Genomic DNA, 20,325 nt, shown 5'->3' on the forward strand with positions numbered 1-20,325 from the left:
TAAAAATAAAACCGCCTAGTCCCTGCCTAGGCCTCTAGGCGCTAGTCCCCAGACCACCGCCCGACTAGCGCCTAGCGTTTTTTCGAACCTTGATCCCAAGTTATAAAAAAGGTGGGAGGTAGAAGAAGGGATAATAGAATTCCTGAATGCTAGAAGCAGAAATTAAATGAAAGTAGCAACTTCTATTAAAAACTTACTTGAAAAAATTTCTTGAAGACGAATCTAGGATCGCAGCGGGGCCTTCAATCCTAGTGTAGGATTGCAGTTGAGCTTCTATCCTGCTGCAGGATTGTTGTTGAACTTCAATCCTGGTATATTTTTCTGTTGAGCTTCAATCCTAGTTGCATGCAGAAGGGCCAGAGGTAAAGGCGTGCAACAAGCAGGTGAGGCTAGAGGCATGTAGAGCTATTGCAGCGAGTAGGTGAGGCTAGCAGCGTGTAGGGCTGGTCGAAGGCAGGCGAGGCTAGTATGACAGAATGGGATTTTGGGATTTTTCTAAGGTTTTTGCCTTTTGATTCAGAATTAGGGCTTTGTGCTGATAACGTATTGTAGAATAAGAAAATTTGAGAGAATATTGAGATGCTTTAAATTTGACGAAGTGGTGTTAGCTCAGTGGTTAGAGCACCCACTACCTAAGATCCAGGTAATGGGTTCGAGTCACCATAGGAGTAGGTGATGTGCTTTAAATGATAATAAGGATTACAATTTTGTTAGAGTACAAGGAATCCTAACCAAAGGAGCCATTCAATGAGGACCACTAAAATGAGGACTAGTTGATGACTTTCTAATCAACAGTTTGGGAGAACCATTTTTCGATTACATTTCGCCAAATCAACTGTTAGATGTTTATGTATGCATGAGTAGATGACTTCTGAAAATTTTCTTTCAAATTGTTAATCGTTAAGGTACTGAACTAGACCAAATCAATGGACGAACCAAATCTATCAAACATGAATCATTCATGTTCATAATTGATAAATCACGATTATGAATATCTTAACGATTTTCAATTTGGTTGAAAAATCACATAAATGATCTATACACAAATATGTAAACATCTAACAGTTGATTTACGAAAATGTGATAAAAAAGTGGGTGTAACACAAAAATCTTCAATTAGTCCTTATTTTAGTAGTCCTCAATAGAAGGGCTTCTTCCTAACCAAATATGGATTAAGAGATTTACCCTATTACAACTAGAAAAAGTAATCATGCATGTTTGGGCCAAGCATACATAAATAGAGTTTTCTTTCAACAGCAAGTATTTTCAAGTTTTATTACGTTTTAAGAAATAAATTACTGCATTTTCACTATATTTTCATTTTGTACATGCACCGAAACATTACTGAACGCCACCTAAAGAAAAAATCACTTTGGATTTAATCTTTTGCCCACTGTAATCAGTTTTTGTTCCCGTGGTCGTCTACTTGGCATCAAGGTACCACAGTACAGTAGGGGATTAGGGGGGTAAACTGTCATTTTCCATTGTTCCCAAAGGAAAAAACAAAAAAAAGAAAAGAATTTTTATTCAAAAAAAGAAAGAAAAAGAATCATGTATGTTTGGACCCACGACATTTATAATTTCGAAGATAATCAATCCGTCGGACCGTTGGTGGTCGTAACGGAAGAAGAAGGAGATGAATTGTACGGCCTTCAATCTCACCACCACCAGCCCCTTTCTCCCTGCAAGGACGACCCGACTCCGAAACCCGCACCCGACCCTCCACCGTTTCCTCCATTTCGGATTCACCCGCCCGAAGCAGAAACGATGCCGTTTCTCGCCGCCAAACGCCACCTCCTTGGAGCTCCCGCTGCTCCCCTTCACCTTGACCGAGGTGAACAACCTTCAATCACTTTTACAGTTTTACTTGGCGAGTAGATTAATCCATTCTGCTGCAGTCATTCATTTATTTACTGAACCCTCCCCCCCCAATTTCAGGTTCTGGTTCCAACTGAGAGTAAAACACTGCATTTATATGAAGCCAGATATCTTGCTCTTCTCGAGGAGGTACTAGGTTCTAGTCATTGTCTTTAACCATAGTTTACAGAAGTGCAGTGTCATGTTTTTGAAACTGAATTCTTTAATGACAAATACCTGTCATGGTTTCTGTAGACTTAATAAGCTGAACTTAATTGTTTATCTGATTTATGACTCAATCTATGTGGTGCAGTCATTGTTGAGGAACAAGAAGTTCTTCGTGCATTTTGTGCTGGATCCTATCATTATTGATGATTCATTGGAAGAAGCATCTTTTGCAGCTAGAAATGGTTGTTTGGTATTTATAGAAAATGTAAGCTTCCCAGTTTTTGAAGAGTTTCCTAATGTCTATTGAAGTACCTTATGAACTAATATCAGTTCCAGTATGCTGCAGGTTGAGAGATTAGAAGTTGGAGCATTAGTCTCTATAAGAGGAATTGGTCGTGTAAAGATTATCAAATTTCTGCAGGTGAGTAAAAAGAGAACTGGTCTGGGATATATGATAGTCTGTCATCAAATTACTCATATGTATATTCTGTTACAGGGCGGAGAATCACTATACGACCCTTTAAGAAATAATTTACACTTCCTTTTTTTTTTTTGAGGATCCTTAAATAATCATCTGTTTCTCATGTATTAGTTAAGATTTGGACAAAGGTGATGCATGACGTACCTTATTACTAGACACTTCTCCATACATAAACATTATTTTGTATATACATAGACAAACCATTTTGGTGGTTTCCATATATATATGAGTGATTATTTCATTTTTCACCACGTAATAAAAGATAGAACTTTGTTTGTATAAATTTTATTGGTAACATGTTAATAAAAATTCAATAACTTATCACGAATCTGATGTTTTCATCATGAAACCTGAAACCAAGGAAATGTTTAATTGTTAATCTTTAGCATGAAAAAATCAAAGTGTTATGATACCAGCCAGTTTTTACTATTTTGTCTGAAGGTCCAAAGAGAAGGCAAATGATTTTGTGTATTGCTGCCCCCACCCCCATTACCCCTATTTATTGGTTCTTTGTGTTCTCTTTGATTCTTCTTTCACCCACTCTGTCTGTAGTACTGTCATATTTATATCTCTTATGTTCTTGTGGTTTACTCTTATGTTTTCTAAATGTGGGTTTGCACTTTGTTATGCAGGCAGATCCTTACTTGAAAGGTGTTGTCATACCCGTGCAGGACAGGGTACCTGATAGTGTAAGCAGATTAAGCCCCAAAGTTTTTCAAGTAAAAGAGGCTTTGTGTAGTTTAAATAGTTTGGAAATCAAACTAAAGGTGTGACTCTCTCTCTTTCTCTCTGTGTAAAGTTTTTCCCAATGCTGCATTGTCACAACTAAAATGATAAAAGGTCATTCTTGAATCATGACTTTAACAGGTCTTGGTTTTTTTTTTTTTTTTTTATAATTTTTTTAATTTTTTAATTTTTTAATAATTATATTAACAAACACTCAGAGGCAAAGTCAAAGTGGAGTGGTGTTCAACAGAAAAAGCTCCCAATCGATATAGGGCCAATTTATATAACATTCTGTTGAAAGACCGTTCCTATAATGCACATTTCATTACAAGTTCCTGTTGTCTTTTCACATTTTTGCTTTCTCACCAAACAATATATATTCCATTTTGGCTCTTTCATTGAGACACCTCAATACAGGAACCGTAATCCAAGAGTGCCCGTCAGTTTCTCTCTAATTTTACTAGTTTTTTCTGAAAGTCAGTGTGTTTGGCTGCCTGACTGTGTCTTTGGCTTGGTCTGCATCAGTTGTATTAAGTCAAATTTGCTTGTTCTGGCTATGTACAAACTCTACATTTCTTGGGTTATCTACCATATTAGTTCCGACAAAATGTTGCAACAAGTAGAATATTATCATGGTAATATTGCATGTATGTTGCAAAAGTACCTTAATACTGAGAAAAATAGCAAACCCCTTGTGCTCTATCTTTAGGCGGATATCTAATGCAGTACTCCTCCATGGGGGTTTAAAGAACTACAATTGTTCAGAATGATGGAAATAAACTGTTACCCTCTAAATCTGGAAACTTTGTGCTCATAATTTTTGTTCACTAGGCTCCAAATGCAGAGAAAAATAGCAAACCCCTCAGGCTCTATCTCTAAAAGTACTACAATTGTTCAGAATGATGGAAATAAACTGTTACCCTCTAAATCTGGAAACTTGGTGCTCATATTTTTTTGTTCACTAGGCTCCAAAGGAGGCACCTTTGCAGACTCAAATTGCCAACTCTCTGATGTGGACGGAAAAGGAACTACAAGTGGACTGTGATGAAGCTTTCTTTCCTTCCTTGGCTGAGCGTGTATCCTTTGCAGCACTTCAACCTGTATCAGGTAGTTTCCCTTGTGCATGTTGATTTCTGATAGTGTCTAGAAAGTTATAGTTCCTCAGTTCTACTGCCTGGGGATTACTAATTCTTGTTGGAAACCATGTCCGGTACGTTTTGGCTTTACCTTTTTCTTTTTACTATCCGGCTTTATGATGATCTTTATTTTGTGTTTATTAAGGGTTGAGTTGTAGGGGTCGTTTTTCCTTTGAAGGTGTTAATATCTCTATTACAAATGTACTCTCAGATTCAGCCATTTTACCTTTCCTACCTTGTATCACAACCATTGTCTGCAGTAGTTTCAGACCTTCTAACTGTTTTGCTGCTGTTTTTGGATTTCTGGCATTTTTTTTTTGTGTTCTCTGCTACCGTTCCTTGGTATCCCCAGACTTGTTTCAGCTCCTCTTAGTTTTGGTTTGGGCTTCTTTGCACCTGTTTTCTGTGATTCTCAGTTCCATGTTTGACAACTTTTACATGCTTAACCATCTGGACCTATCCTTGTTATGAAATTTGAGCATATAATTTTTCAAGGTTGAGGCTTTCTATGAGAGTTTCAAAGTAGTGATCTCGCTCTCTTTCTTCACTGCAATAGCACCAAGTTAGCAACAGCAACCTTAGTAAAAACTTTTCTGCTGGAAGTCTGTCAGAGATATGCATTAGCATGCTACTATAGTGAATTTTAACTTGACCGAAGGTGATGAGAGAATAACATATTGGACTTTTGGTTGTGAATTTGGTAAACTTTTCAATGCTATTTGAGTGGAGTCTTTGCTTGCTTGAAGTGCCTTCGAATGGTTTATCTAAATATCTGTGGTGAAAATCTCAACTAGGATGTCAGAGTCGAGCACTTAGCCATGTGTTTGTGACTCCACTTATTTGTTCTCATTTCATACAAGACCTGTTGTGGGAGCTAGTTGAAAGGATCATGTAACTTGAAGCAACCTTCCTTGATTATTATAAGGAACTTCACAAATCTTGCATTAGTTTTTGAAATGCAGAGGTTCTTGCTACCTCTCTTTGACCAGCATTTGTATTCCCTTCCTTTGATTGTATTTCAACAGACCAAAAACATTAGTATAGGGTCGTATAAGCTGAACCTGTAAACATCCTACTTTGCTTACATTTCATCAGCTATTTTAAATTCATCTGGGATTTTCCTATGCTGCAGGATCAAGTCAATCGGAACTTCTGAAGCTGCAGCAAGAGAAATTAAAGGCAATGGAGCTGAAAGACACAATGCATAGGCTAGATAATTCATTACAGTTTGTCAAAGATAATATCTCCATGGTTGCAGCCAAGCTTGCAATACAATCAGTAGAGATGAAGTGAGTTGTCGGATTTTGCATAGATGTTGAATCATGAAACTCCATCGCCAATATGCCTTTAGGCTGTGATTGTCCTATACCGTCGGATTGGGGTAGCTGAAGTAGGTATATATCTGCTTGTATGGTAATGCCTGCCTTGTTTCTTTTTGTTCTCCCGTATTTTATTCGTTTTCAAAACCCAAATACTAGCTGGACTTTTCTAGTTGGAGGATGGAAAGCAGTGTTGGAAACTATTTTCAAGGAAATTGTAGATAAATTGTGGGTTTATGGTTTCTTGTCCATTCATAGTTAGGCAAGAGTTTGCAAAAGCTCTTCTGGAAACGTGAGCAGTTGAGTGCAATTCTGGTCAGAAGTAGCTAAATTTTTCCTACGTCCGAGTTGCCACTCATGTTTGCCCAAGTTATAAAATGCACTTTGCCTTTGGAACAATAGGTGAGCGAGAGTTTTTAGTGAAGATTTTAGAATGAATACTGCATAAGAACTTTCAAATTTTAGTGTTACAAACAACTTTGTAGGAATCTTGATTGCTCATCCCTATAAAAACAGCAAGGAACAACTTTCCTCCGAGTCTCATTCCGCGAACTATACGAGATCTTAATGCTTTTAGTTAAATGTTTGGTCTTGCATTATATACGAAGTTTTAAGTTTCAATTTTGATAATAAGTTTGTATTTTAAATTTATGAAAATTCAAGGAAATGATTGAAATTTGATAGATATATTTTATTTTGTTCGGGAGTGAGGTAGCAAGTCACATCGGTTATGTTAGCGAGTTAGTAACATATACACCCTGTCAATATTCGGATTGAGGTCCATGAGAATATCCCAGCAAAGTCAGACTAATCTCTCGCCGCAGGAGCACGAATCCGAAAGCCCCTCAAATCTACTGGCTACAAACTTGTGAGAGTTGGGATTCGAACTCTAGACATAAGGGTTCCATACTAGGCACTAGGCAGCTCGACCAACCTTACCACACCAAGTGGTTGAAATTCGATAGATATTGATAACGAGTAATGCTCTAGCAGTCAATTATTAATAATATTAATTTTAAATACATTTCAATTTCAGACAAATATCTGTAAGTTCAGAATTTAATAATATCGAAGAAATAACCATAGATAACAACATATGAATTTAGAGCAAGTCCACAGGGCTTGTTTATGCTCGGGCTCCACGTCAAAAGGTGACCCAAGTCACCAAAATATAACTATTCAACCTTCCACCTGGCTTGGGCAACATAACAGTACGTGGCCCAAGACATCATCTCGGAAAACATAGTGACGGAGCTAGTGGCCCAAACAGATATGTGTCGATGGGTTTTTCACTCTTTTCAAAAAAATTGTCGGTCGTGTACATGTGACAAAAGTGTCAGTGGAGTTTTCAAATTCTTTTAAAAAGACCTTGTCGGTGGTGTACATGTGATAAAAGTGTTTGTTTTAATTTTTTTTTTCACTCTTTTCAGAAACTTTGTCGGCTGTGTACATGTGATATAAGTGTCGGTGGAGTTTAAAAAAAAAAAAAAGAGTGTCAAGAGTGTCGGTGGACATATGATTTGTCTACCCATAAAATTTTCTTTGGTTGCATTTCCAAAATAATCATCAATACTATTTATTTACATCATACATTTCTCATTTACATTAAAAAAAAATTAATAAAATATTCAATGAATAATAACTGACTGGTAACCCTGACCCAACGGGTGGAAATAAAGGTCCAGTGACAGTAAACAGTTCCTTGTGATCCAACGGGTGAACTTGCTCTTAGTCCTTTTAACAATTTGCATAACCAAAAAAATAACAAAATGATATTGTCATAGACCTTAGTTGCATACGTGGCATTTCCTAGTTTGCCGAAATTACCAACTAACCCCCTCCACTATAAAATCTCCCGAAAACCCTTGAAGTTAAACCCCTTTAGAATCGCGCAGCAACCCTACCCTGCCTCCTTCGACTCAGAGGCTCTCTCTCTCCGTCTTCCGCCGCCTCTGTCTCTTAGATTGAGGTATGGTTAGTTGCTTCATATATGCTCTGAATTCTATACCCATGTGCTTCGAATTTGTCAAATTTTATTTGGGTCTTATTTGTTTCTCATCTTACAGTTGAATCTCATACTCATAACAAATTTCATATACTCACTTGTTTACATCCCATCAAATATAATTCCACCCTATACATGTTTCCTATTGACCTGTGAAATTTTGTGTAATTTGTTTTTTTTGGGTTAAGTTCGCTTTGGATTTTAGTTTGTACAGCTGTTAAGATTGCATTGGAGTGTTGGTTCAATTGATATTGTGATTTTAGAATAGCTGTTTCGTGTTACTGAGATGTATAGGGTCTGCTATATATTATTTATAGATAGGAAGCTAAACTAGAGTAGATGTGCAATTCTAAGGTAGCTTTTGTTTAAACTACAGAATGATTTCCTTTGTTGTTTGCTTTTCGGCTGTTAAGCATAGTTTCACACAGAACTTGTGATTTTATGATGGGATATGATTCGATATTTAAGATGGTCTTGATCAACCTTCCTTTATAATCTTTGAAGGGTCAAAGTCGGGGCAGTTAAAAATGCAGTCCAATGAAGCTCCTACTTCCATGGAAGTTGAAGCAGTGGCAAATGGAGCCAGTTCAGCGTCTGGGGCACTGCCTGCAAAGCCAAGTTTTGAGCCTTTAAAGGCTCATGAGATGTCAGATGGGCAAGTTCAGTTCCGGAAGGTCTCTGTTCCACCGCATCGTTATACGCCACTGAAGAAAGCATGGATGGAAATATACACCCCAATTTACGAGCAGATGAAGATAGACATCCGTATGAATCTCAAGGGCCGCAAAGTGGAGTTGAAGACCAGACGTGACACACCTGACATTAGTCATCTGCAGAAGTGTGCTGACTTTGTTCAGGCTTTCATGCTGGGGTTTGATGTCATAGATGCCATTGCCCTTCTACGTTTGGACGAGCTTTATGTGGAGTCCTTTGAGATCAAGGACGTCAAAACACTTCGTGGGGAGCACTTGTCTCGCGCTATAGGAAGGCTGTCTGGGAAAGGTGGCAGAACAAAATTCGCGATTGAGAATGCTACAAAGACTAGGATTGTGATTGCAGACACCAAGATCCACATATTGGGATCTTTTGCAAACATAAAGGTTGCTAGGGACTCTCTTTGCAACCTTATCTTAGGATCCCCTGCTGCTAAAGTGTATTCAAAACTAAGAGCGGTTACTGCTAGATTGGCAGAAAGGTTTTAGATTGGGGATGAGTATGCATTTGTGTTATGCATTTTTATTGTCCATTTATAATCTTGAGTATTCTGAAGATGAGTATGGCTTGACAACAGAAAGAAAAAGTTCTAGGAGATTTTTGTACCGTCAGAAGAAATGACATCTTGTAAGATTTTGTTGCTGTTGGAAGCATTTTGTTAGAACTACAGTTCGTTTGACTAAAAACTTAAATTGGTTATCGTGAAGTTTTCTTTAAACTGGTTCTGGATACTGTGTAGTGAAACTCTAATATAGCGATTATGGTGCCATTGGTTGTGCTGATTCTAGTATTTCTACTCGGTGAATTTGGCAGTAGATTTGAAGTGCAACTCTGACTGATTGATGGGTTTGGTCTGGTTGTAACAGAATGTACATGAGAGTTAGCTACCCACTTGGCAGATGAGCTTATTGGTTAGGCACATTCTTATCAAGTAAATTTTTTATTGAAGAATGAGCATTACAAAGTTGTGGCCTCGAGTTAAAATTCTTCAGAATGTCATCCCTTTGAAAAAAAAAAAAAATCGATGATGAAATATAAAATTACAAAGAGAAATCCGTAAAACAGCCTAAATTAAAGTCAAAAGTGAAAGCATTTTGAGCAGCATGTTGAGACCAAGCGCCAGCACCAATTTGATGACCAAGATTCGTCAAAGCATTATCAACAAAGTTCGCTTTGCGCCAAACATGATTAAACTGAATTGAAGTGAATTGGTTTGCCAAAATCCGGATGTCATGTACCAAAGTAGCGATTTGCCAAGGAATATTGATTTTGTGGTTAATGCCATCAGTAAGTAATTTTGAATGTCCTTCAACTTTAATATGAGTAAACTGATGAAGTAAAGCGCAGCTTGCAAACCAGCACGGCGGGCAAAAGCTTCAGCACAAAGAACATCTGAGTTTCCAAGACTTTTTAAAGATGCCACAATAGGATTGTACAAACCTGGGACCAAGCTACAAGAGAAGCATGGGGATGACCCCAAAAAAATTGTTGACAAATAGAGTCCACCTGGGAAGCTAGATTAGAGGGGTATTTAAAGCATGATAAAATGTGATTAGGCAAACCTGTGATATTGGCCTTCAACAGGGTGAGTTTGCCGCCTTTAGAGAGTGAATTGGATTTCCATCAGGGAGTTCACTATTAATCTATTATGTAACAAAAAGAAATAGAAAGTTAACCTAATGAGTTTGGTCTAGCGGATATTATGTAACGAAATAATTCAGTGAGTTTGGTCTAGCAGAAATCTAGGTAGGTCTGCAAGTTGGGTGAATGTGAGCTGGAAGCTCAAAGAATCCAACGTTTGATAATCCGCCTGTGAAAAACATCTTATGGGGAGAGGTTTATCCAAATCGGAGTGGTGGCGCACTTTGCCACTATTTTTGTAACAAAAAATAAAATAAAATAGAAGGTTATTTACATAGCAAAAATTAAATAAAGGTCCATTTTAACCGAGGGAGTAAAAACAGGGTCAATTGTTGACCCATAGGAAGGTGAATTGGTGGTGGGTCCGTCCCTTTAAACCCCGAAAATGGGAAAATGTTTTTGAGGCGGGGGTTCGTTTGAAGAAGAAGGATATATCCATCACTCAAGTCCTGTTCAGTTCAGTCCAGTTGAGATGTTTGTGTAAGCTTTCGAAGCCAAGGGTGTACAGAACTAGAAAGAGAAATATGGGGTTATACTCACTCTCAACTTCTGCTTCCTTAATCTTCTGCAACTTGTCTCCCAATCCCAGAAACCCAACTCTTCATCATTTTGGGTTCCTCTCAACTACTTTTGCTTCTCCTCTGCGCACCTCTTCAGTAAGTTCTTCATTTATTTCTCTTATTACAAATGCACTTATCAAGGCTTAGGCTCCTATGATAACTTGGAATCAAAATATACATACCCTTTTGTGAATTGTATCTCTGAGTTGAATTCTATATTTTGATTAAGAAAATGATGTTTCTTTGTTCTTTTTTTAGTGATAATACTAAAGCAGATTGTTAGAAGCTAGAAGGACTGAGATGGTAAATACGTTGTTTTCGATAATTGTTCTTTATACTCAGTTGCATATATAGCTAAACTTTGATATAAGAACTCAGGTACCATTAGTTGTGGTGAAAGTTTTAGTCTTTAGCGACATTGGCTTTGCCAATCTAATAATCTTTTAGGCACTAGTTCAAAGCAAAACTCTTACTGGTTGATGGGTTTGGTCAAATTGAAACAGGATAAAAGATCGAACTAGGTTCATGAGATTGCTCACCACATTATGCATAGCTAGATCATGAATCAGATTTCCATGTTTCTTTAGGTTTTGTTATTTACCTGGGGACCTCTTGCAATACAGCATCTGGAGTCTTGTTCAAGTCGCATCTGTTTTTCAAGTACGGAGAAGTTTCTTGATATACTGTGTTGGATTAGGAGCTTGTAGTGATTTCTCATTTTCTCTGAAAATAAAACATGCATGTTAGGCAAATGCACTGTATATCTTCCCTTCTTCCATTCCTTTTCTTGGAGTTATGCGCTTTCTTAGTTTAGCATCTGTTAAAAGACTTGTTCTCACATTGTTCTTATTCAGATCTTATGAAGGGGTAGTTTTGAAAATAAAAGAAGGTTAAGGTAATGAATCGTGTGTTGAGACAGTTGTTCAGGTTTTGTTTGATCTTGGATGCAAGGAGTAAATATCATACAAGTAACTAGAAATTAGTATTACTTATTAAGACACCTTAAGAAGGGCTGTGCTCATGTATTCAATACTTTTATTGTTTCTGTCAATTCTGAGAGCAGACGGATGTAGTTTGACCCCAGTGTGAAATAGTGACAGAATTCTCGTAAGGACCGGCTTGTACGAACTAGTCGATGTCTATATTAATACCTTGAAAAAGAATTTTGTTAGGAAGAAAACTGATGATTCTTGGGTAAAGACGCTTAATGTTTAGTTATATACCAATGAATTCCCAACTATTTATAACTCGTTAACGTTACCATGATCAGTTTGTGTTTATCATTAACAAAGAAACTCATATCTTCGAATTCCGTCTTCATGTTTGTCCAATCTTATGTTGTTCTTACATGTGCATTTTAAAGAACTTGATAGCTAGTTTTTCTCCTGTAAGATGACCCAAACTTAATCCATTCATCAAATTAGATGAGCAGATCAAAAGTTAACATGCGTGCATTGGCATTGGTGTAAAACAAAGATACTAATTAAAATGTCTGAGGTAAATAGAAAACATGTGTGAGAAGTATGATCCAAGTGCACTATTTTTTGTGTATCACCCCTTCAGCTTTGCCTTTTTGTAACCATTTCACTTCATTGCTTCACTTTAGTATCTATTAAGAGATTGTTTAGGCTTTCTTTAAAGGTACTTTTTTATATCTCTTAAAACACTTCGTTCATTTTTTTATGGTTTTTAAATAGAAGAAGTTTTAGCAGATGACCTGTGAGTTGTGACAGATGCTCAGGTTTGTACGGTCTTAGGTGAAAGGAAACACTATTTATGTATCATAACTTGAAATTGAGTAATAACATTGTTTCAGGAAGCTTCTAAGTTCTATCTGTGATTGGTATCTATTAGCCTGTCGTCATTTTATGCGGCTGTTGTTTGACCTCAGTGTATAATACGTAATAAGTAGTGATGGAATTCTCATCAAGCCTCAGATCTAGGCATTATGATGTCTATGTTAATACCTTGAGAAATTCTTGTTTTACAGAGCAAATTCGATGACTTCTGATATAAAGGAGCTTAAATAGATTTATCTTTTGCAATGCTTGCCCAACTATATAATATTATGATTCTTGTTAACTTTCACCTTGACCAGTTTCTATTTATCCTTATAAACTTTTTACTTTTTTGCCAATCCTGTGATGCTATTGAATGCACATTTGGTGACAGGACTGTTAGGTAGTTTTGGCTAGGACACCATTCAAAACCAAATTGGGGAAGCAATTGTTTCGGTTCCTGCCTATACCCAAAAATTGGAGAAGCAATTGTTTTACTTCTTATAAATATGCTGGTAGCTGAAAAAATTGCTTTCTAAACACTTCTCTTGGCTGTATGCTTCTGCTATGCTATGTATCCAGCACACTAATTACTACTGCCACCGTTTCCAGCAAATTATATATATTACACTAGACATATGATTCTTATCTCAAGAATGTTGAACTGCATCACTTTATGGTATGGAATTTTCCCACTATTGCAATTTGAGCAAAAGAGAGATTGATTCTGTAGTTTATGGTGTCATTGTGTTGGATATTTGGGTAGTCCGGTCCAGTATTTCTCTAGTTTACTTAGGTTTGCTTAGAAATGATGACAATGACACAACTCACACAAGTCTGCTTCAATGTTATTTATAACGTGTACCTATCCAATAATGTTAACAAATCTATTGATAAATTCTGTTTCTACCATATAATTTTTGCCTGGCAAACACAATTGCACTCATGATAATGGCAAACAGTTCTTATCTTGTCTCATTAACTTGAACTTTTTTATTTTCTGTGTTCTATAAATAAGTAATACCTTGACTGACTGGCTGTAGAGCTCAGTTTATGTCCAGAGAGCATGCGATATAGGTCGTCGAAAGTTAGTAGGCAGAAGAGTTAGTTGTAGCTTACTAAAAGTGGAAGAGGACATAAATGACGAGGCATGTGAATTAGTCAGTGGAATTGAACTTTCAGTTGGTGAGGGTGAAGATAGCATCAATGCTCATCTCTTCAAGGCAGTGAAAAATAATAATGGAACCGGGATATTGCTCTTGTCTGATATCTTTGGATTTGAAGATTCATCCACAAGAGAGTTTGCATATCGTGTTGCTTGCAATGGTTATAAGTACGTTGCTTAACCTTGAACTTGTACATTTTAGTGAATGCATCTAAGTTACTTCCTTGTGGCAAGGGGTCTTTTGTTCAAGTTTTTATTACTGACCAGTTTTATAAATTTCACTCAAAACAGCATTTTGGTGTTTACATATAACTTCAGAGGAATCATGCTTTCAAGAGTTTTGTGGATGCCATATAATTACTCTCCATCTCTTAAAACACTGCAGTGTCTTACTTCCAGACCTATTTCGTGAAGATCCATGGACAAAGGACAGACCAAAGATTTTGTTTGATGAATGGATTATGAAACAAGAACCTCAGAGGGTTGCAAAAGACATTTCCACATCGGCAAAATGGATGGTGGACGAATTTTTGGCTGCAGGAATCTCAAAGAAGCTTGGTTTGGTTGGTTTTTGCTTTGGAGGTGGCAAAGTGATTGATGTGCTAGCCAGAGACCAGGGTGCTTATTTTGGTATTGGGGTCTCCTTTTATGGAACAAGGATGGACCTGAGCGTAGCTTCTGATATTAAGGTCCCCGTATTGTTTATCTCAGGGGACAATGACCCACTTTGTGCTGTCAATGTCCTGGAGAACATTGAGAAAAGCATTGGTAGGGGGTCTAGGTTGGTGACTTTCAAGGGAAGAGGTCATGGCTTTGCTCACCGACCTCAGTCTGCTGAAGAAGATGAAGATGCAGAGAAAGCTTTCACGATTATGAGAAATTGGCTCAATGATGGCTTGGTTGCACCAACTGAATGATAGACTTCCTTTCCACTCATGTATATTGATCAAAGACACAAAACTCCATGAGAAATGCAGCTCCTGATGGCAGTGATTGAAGGCCATCACTTGTAATTTATGCTATGTACAGCAGCTCCATGTTTGGTGAAGATGCCAGTTAACTTTGGTAGTAAAGAATCCAGTCAAAATATGCTTTTTAGGATCATTTGTCTCTCTCCTGCTTATAATGATAAGCTGCTAGTTATTAACTTTATTATTAGCATTGTTGTACAATAACAAATGCCTAGTGGTCGAATATAGGTTATGTGGTTCTGTGACACCTTTATTTGTACATTTCAGAAACACCACTAAAATTTTGATCTAAGAGAATTGATGCGAGTATGGAATTTTAAATATGTTGTCTTTTTAAAACACCATAGGGAAATACATAAGAGGAAAAGGAAATGAAAATGAAAATAAAATTATACTCGTTTTGGGATGATACTCAGAGCGCCTCATTAGAGAATGGAACAAGAAAAGAGAGATACTAGAGAATGCAATTGTAAAATCCTTGGACCATCTCTGGGAGCAAATCGAAACACTTCCATGTTAAAAACTGAGATCAGTTTAGATTTCATTATGAGAAGGTACATTCTGTGATTGATTTGAACTTCTCTTCGACTTGTGCTTTGATTTCTTGCTTTCGTCACTTGAACTTTGACCCCAACAAGATATCAGTTTCTTATTGATGTGCGGGATTTCCTTGTCTGAAGGAAACTTGCATCTCCTCAAGCAAGAATCAATTGCATCAAGGCATTCAACCAGCTCTGAAATGGTATGCGCAGCAGAACCGTGACGAGAGAGCATGCTAGGTATCTGTCAAAGTCCACAACTCGGTGCACCTGTGTTCCTCTTCGCAATGCCGCCAAGGCCAACTGTCCAGGAGGCAACAGAAGTGGCGCATCTGTGAGCATGATCATGTCAACTTCCATAAGTGCACTGTGCTTTAGCTTTTGAACCTGATCATCATCATTAAATCCGCAGCTGGATTCCTCCATATCTTGGATAATCCCTTCAACGGAGCGATATGGTGCATACACAATAAGATCAAATTCCAAACTCTGATAAACCATCTACTCATATTTGAGTATCATCTGTGGATCCTGTGAGATCCCATTACCAAGCTGCTCTGCTGATATATAGCTTTCTTCTATCTTACAAGCCGCATATATACAACTCAGTATTATATATTTTGGTTCATGTTGCATAACTGACCATCGTAGATAAAATCTTTTGAAATATATGAGAGCTGTTGCCTGGATTTTATGAGGGAAGTGAAAGACTGAAAGCTGTTACACACTTCTTGAAGCTTAATTAGTTTCATAATATACTCGCATCAATTGCTCCTCTTCAATGGTGAGTGCTTTCGGACGAGAATTCTCTTATGGAATTTCGGGGTACGATAAAGACCCATTATCGTTTACCTTCGCTAGTGCTACTCCATACTTGTCCAATGTTTCTATTGCTCTTTGATTAGCAGCCTTGTATTACTCTACCAGTTGTTCAGGCGTCAAGATCCACCTGGTTCGTGAGTCGAGGTCTGGAAATTGGCCATGGCGAGTCAGAAACCCTAGCAGAAAACTAAAATCTCATGTCTCTATTTAGGGCGCTTATAAACTTAATGAGTAGGGACCAAAGATTATTTATAGGTAAAAAATAAAAAGCAATATATAATTGGGGCTCAATTCATCTAGATCACTACTTTCTTAGCACAGCTAGAATAGGCTTTGCGAGTTTGGGCTACAAGCGGGATGTTTCGAGTCCATAATTCATCTCATGAGTTTTGTGCTTTCCATTCTCGATTTTGTTAACTAACAGTGAGCTGTGGCCTGTTGGTAAGTTATAATTGCTACATTGTAAATATCATGAGTTTGATTCTTACTAGTATATGTAAATGTGGGGTGGGCTAAGAGATTTAAAAAAAATTAGTGTTATTTGTGGCAATAGAGAGAAAAAAAAAACTTGGGAAAAAATAAATTTATAGCACACATACCGAGCAATAAATTTATAGGCTAGGGAAGTTATTATCTTTTATGTTGGACCGATGCAACAAAGCCACCATTATTTTTCTAACCTAGCGCTCTGCTAGGGTTTACTCGACGGTCCTCTACCTTCGACAAAACTTTTAAAAATTTCAAACCTTGATGGCCAGGTCATCACTAACCTTGTGGTTATCTGTCTCGGCCTGCTTGCTGTGTTCGTTTTATCACATGGAGACCTGCCTTGGTTTGGAGATTTTCTTTCTTCCTCTGTCGCGGAGTTGGGTTGCTTCCCTGAAATACGACTGGAGGATGGTGTTATGGTGGATGGTTTGGCCTTTGGACTCTCCAATGAGCGTCTGCTATGGCTGGGTTCGACTTTGGGGCAAAGATTTCTAGTAGATTCATTGGTGCTTGTTAGGGTTTGGCCGGAAGATTTCGCTAGTTCTCGACAGAGGTTGGGGGTTGAGATTTATTCGGGTTGCAGACATGGGAAAGACTGATCATGGAGATCTGATCTGAATTGCTTCTGATAGCGGTTGGGACGTCATTGCTCATGGACATTGTGGTGGAGGCTTCTCGGCGGTGGTGCATGCTCTCGGTGGCGGAAGCCTTGCAGCGGCGGCGAGGATTCACGGTGCTGGTGGCCAGAAAGGGTTGGAATATGTCATCAATTTTATGACTTAAGCTTGGAATATCAAAGCATTATCAAAATTACAACCTCAATTACTACTATTGACTTCTATTATCGTAAAATCAAAAGAGAATGTGATTAATTAAGCTTGAAATATCGAAGCATTATCAAAATTACAACCTCAATTACTACTATTGACTTCTATTATCGTAAAATCAAAAGAGAATATGATTAATTAATTAATTAAATTTTTTTTTTCCGAACTGAGGACTAGTCTTCTCTATTTGCCTTTATTTTTCTCTCTGTTTCTTTCTTTTTTCTTCCTTCTTCCTTCTTGGATGTTTGACTTGGTAATGTTTGAAATGCTCATCAGTTTCATGCTTCAATTTATAAAATGTATGCTTTTGATTCTCACAATGGATGTGAAGCTTCAGTAGCCATTTTGAACTTTTATGCATTTAGTAGATAGAAACGGGCAAAACTAGCATGCTTGTCGATGGCTCTTTTAAAAAATAGTTGGACTGGCAGGTTATTAAGTAAGTGAATATGGATGAAGTTAGGAACTTGGCATGTGCTTCTGTACAATTACCATTGAAACAAAATTTGTACAACTTTGAAATCTCTTCTTGATTTCCTTTAAGCTTCTCTTTCAATTTTCTTCTATACAAATTTGTCTCTTTAAACAGCTTGTCACTACTTTAACAATACCCCAATAAATAAACAGAAAAACTAAATCCGAACCACATAATTAGGGCTGTAGATGTCAAAATCCACTACCTGTAAGAACTTGTTTCCATCAGAACTTGTTTCCAAAGACATAAATACCATCAGAACTTGTTTCCTAAGGGGATCGGTAAAGATCAAATGCACCGAGTTACAAACAATGTTAATCCATCCTGATGGTACGTTTTCTAGTGATGAACAACACAACCACACAACCTAAAGCTTTCCAAGAAAACAATGTAACATTGCTACCCTTTTAAAGTTCGAGTACATTTATCATCATGTGAATCATTCCAAAGTTCCACCTTCTTGAGATTTGGAAAATCACAAAGTTCAAGATGTTTTATGTTTCCATATGAACGTAATTCTCAATCAAAGGGCATCTAGACAGAAGCTCCCCGACCACTACCCCATTGAAATCCACATGACTGAATATGAGCTTTTTAACCTAAAAAACATAGTATGCCCTTGAACAAAGCCAATTTGGGATCAGGCAACATCAGTCAAGACTCAAGTAAACAATTGAGACATTATCGCAATTTCAATGCAAATAGCACATCCTTGTTCTCGCTGGAACTCAATTTCGGAGAGCCTTCCTCTGTCCTTCATATTTTCTCTTGTTCCTACTTGGAACCGATTTCTTTCTGTTTCCTCTCTTCTACATCACTCAATCCCCCGACCTTTAAAGGTGAAGTAAAAACAAATACTGATACTAGAAGAAAAACTTAAGAGTGTGTTGTGACATATCCTTCCTCAACGCTCTTCCTCCTTCCTCTCGTTTTCTCCTCCACTTTAGGGTTTTTTCTCAGCAAAAACAAAAATTGATACCAAAATAGAACTGGACGATTTCAGACCTGGCCTTCCTCAACCGCACATCCTCCTTCCTCTTTTCTTCATCTTCTTCTTTTCAATTTAGGGTTTTCTAAGAGAGTCTCAAGTTTTATCGTGGATATTGAATTGAGAATTTTGAAAAAATAAAATAAAAATTATATAGGCTAAGGGGTAAACAGGTTATCACAATCGAATATTCTAGACCGTTAGATTTATTTCACATTTTAATTATATCCGACGGCCTAAAATATTCAAAAAAGTTGGTGTATGTCATACATTACCATACACTAGAATTTTCCGCACATTATATTGTACAAATAATATATATTATAAAAATACAATTTAAAAATTTATTTATTTATAACTAAGAGAGAATAATTATTGATTTTAAAATGAAAAATTTGTCATAGTGGTTCTCTGGTGATTCTCTAGCCTTTCCAAACAGGAGCACGTGAAGATGCACCTAAAGAGCCTTCCCTAGTTCCCTCATATTTCATTACCACACCCTTACCGAGTCACCGACATGCAGAAAAGCCCCAAGTCCAAAGCTCCTAGACTGTTTTCGTGCTAAGCCCCAGCTTTTTTCTTTCTTTCTCTGCTAATTTCTGAGCTTTATATACATATGGACAAAGCATGCATTTGTATGAAGGTGTGGCAATAGTATGTAGCACGTGAATAGAGATGCTCTCTGCTCAGTGTATGCATCTATTGGTCTTTGAATCATCTCTCTTAGACACGTACGTATATTGAGATCAGTACGTGTCGTCCACTTCATCTCCTTCACCTCTTGGATTCGTTCTATTTAAATCGCACCCTACTGCTCGGAACCCTCATCATCTCATCTTCTTTCTTTCTCTTCAACTTCACGGCCGGCTAAAGCATCGATCATGGGGAGCAAATGTCTGGTTGTTTTCTTTTTGCTCTTCATTGTTTTCGCTTCACGTAAGTCTCGCACGATGATCAGCTCGATCACCCTCCTACTTATATATTAACGCACTGTACGTACTATTAAAATTTGATTAATTTCGATCTGTTGTTTTTGTATATGCAGAAGAGATGGTAGTGCCGAGTGAGGCTAGGGTCTGCGAGTCACAGAGTCATGGATTCCATGGGACATGCATTCGCGCCCACAACTGTGCTCTCGTCTGCAGGCACGAGGGTTTCTCCGGTGGCAGATGCCGCGGCTTCAGGCGCCGATGCTTTTGCACTCGAAGATGTTGAACATGGATCCATCCATCGTTGCAATTTGCACCTGCATGAAGCTAGCTCAATTAGCCAGTATTTCGATTCTAAGTTCTAAATATTTACCTAGCCTTTTTAAGTATTGCAGCTAACTAGGAAATAAAATTTTCTTCGCAGCAGGAGGAAATTTTTTTTATGCTATGTTATGTTATTGTGCCATGCAATAAATGTAAGCAGTGCAATGTTGGTATGCGAGTTTGTGACAGCTAAAAAGGGACGAACTTGAATGGGTTACCTTAATGGAAATAAATTGATGCAATCTGTAGATGTTTAATTCTCATTACTGAAAACAACAATTCATTAGATGGTTTTCTAGTGGGGATTGGGGTCGTGTTGTCAGTCGTGAAGGTCGTGATCTTACTATTGTGCTATGGATATGGTGTTCTTTGGGGACTTATTGTATATCGGTATTTTTTGTTGTTAATTTC

General features: G+C 37.6%; 4 protein-coding genes and 1 pseudogene across 4 annotated transcripts; 4 read left to right on the plus strand and 1 right to left on the minus strand.

The window, feature by feature from the left end:
• Positions 1-1,578: 1,578 nt before the first annotated feature.
• LOC112176628 lies at positions 1,579-5,930 on the plus strand. Its single transcript, XM_024314657.2, has 7 exons — positions 1,579-1,834; positions 1,939-2,007; positions 2,171-2,290; positions 2,372-2,446; positions 3,139-3,273; positions 4,198-4,339; positions 5,501-5,930. Exons 1-7 carry the CDS (start codon positions 1,637-1,639, stop codon positions 5,659-5,661), a joined length of 900 nt encoding a protein of 299 aa, XP_024170425.1. The 5' UTR covers positions 1,579-1,636; the 3' UTR covers positions 5,662-5,930.
• Positions 5,931-7,539: 1,609 nt separating this feature from the next.
• On the plus strand, positions 7,540-9,124 carry LOC112176629 (RNA-binding protein pno1). Its single transcript, XM_024314658.2, has 2 exons — positions 7,540-7,656; positions 8,197-9,124. Exon 2 carries the CDS (start codon positions 8,220-8,222, stop codon positions 8,892-8,894), a length of 675 nt encoding a protein of 224 aa, XP_024170426.1. The 5' UTR covers positions 7,540-7,656; positions 8,197-8,219; the 3' UTR covers positions 8,895-9,124.
• Positions 9,125-10,468: 1,344 nt separating this feature from the next.
• Positions 10,469-14,700, plus strand: LOC112176627 (carboxymethylenebutenolidase homolog). The gene is made up of 3 exons (XM_024314656.2): positions 10,469-10,703; positions 13,429-13,718; positions 13,936-14,700. The coding sequence occupies exons 1-3, from the start codon at positions 10,572-10,574 to the stop codon at positions 14,465-14,467; spliced, it is 954 nt and encodes a 317-aa protein (XP_024170424.1). The 5' UTR covers positions 10,469-10,571; the 3' UTR covers positions 14,468-14,700.
• A 251-nt stretch (positions 14,701-14,951) lies between these two features.
• On the minus strand, positions 14,952-16,043 carry LOC112176362 (annotated as a pseudogene).
• Positions 16,044-19,332: 3,289 nt separating this feature from the next.
• LOC112175692 (defensin-like protein 1) lies at positions 19,333-20,056 on the plus strand. Its single transcript, XM_024313413.2, has 2 exons — positions 19,333-19,597; positions 19,707-20,056. The coding sequence occupies exons 1-2, from the start codon at positions 19,543-19,545 to the stop codon at positions 19,874-19,876; spliced, it is 225 nt and encodes a 74-aa protein (XP_024169181.1). The 5' UTR covers positions 19,333-19,542; the 3' UTR covers positions 19,877-20,056.
• Positions 20,057-20,325: the final 269 nt, after the last annotated feature.

The sequence above is a fragment of the Rosa chinensis genome, chromosome 7 (genome assembly GCF_002994745.2).
Source record: "Rosa chinensis cultivar Old Blush chromosome 7, RchiOBHm-V2, whole genome shotgun sequence".
Classification (NCBI taxonomy): domain Eukaryota; kingdom Viridiplantae; phylum Streptophyta; class Magnoliopsida; order Rosales; family Rosaceae; genus Rosa; species Rosa chinensis.

Coding starts and splice junctions, on each gene's coding strand:
- LOC112176627 (XM_024314656.2), top strand. CDS start 10,572: ATGGGGTTATACTCACTCTCAACTTCTGCTTCCTTAATCTTCTGCAAC. Junction 10,704..13,428: donor CTCCTCTGCGCACCTCTTCA/GTAAGTTCTTCA, acceptor GACTGGCTGTAG/AGCTCAGTTTATGTCCAGAG. Junction 13,719..13,935: donor GTTGCTTGCAATGGTTATAA/GTACGTTGCTTA, acceptor AAAACACTGCAG/TGTCTTACTTCCAGACCTAT.
- LOC112176628 (XM_024314657.2), top strand. CDS start 1,637: ATGAATTGTACGGCCTTCAATCTCACCACCACCAGCCCCTTTCTCCCT. Junction 1,835..1,938: donor TCCCCTTCACCTTGACCGAG/GTGAACAACCTT, acceptor CCCCAATTTCAG/GTTCTGGTTCCAACTGAGAG. Junction 2,447..3,138: donor AGATTATCAAATTTCTGCAG/GTGAGTAAAAAG, acceptor TTTGTTATGCAG/GCAGATCCTTACTTGAAAGG.
- LOC112176629 (XM_024314658.2), top strand. CDS start 8,220: ATGCAGTCCAATGAAGCTCCTACTTCCATGGAAGTTGAAGCAGTGGCA.
- LOC112175692 (XM_024313413.2), top strand. CDS start 19,543: ATGGGGAGCAAATGTCTGGTTGTTTTCTTTTTGCTCTTCATTGTTTTC. Junction 19,598..19,706: donor CTTCATTGTTTTCGCTTCAC/GTAAGTCTCGCA, acceptor TTGTATATGCAG/AAGAGATGGTAGTGCCGAGT.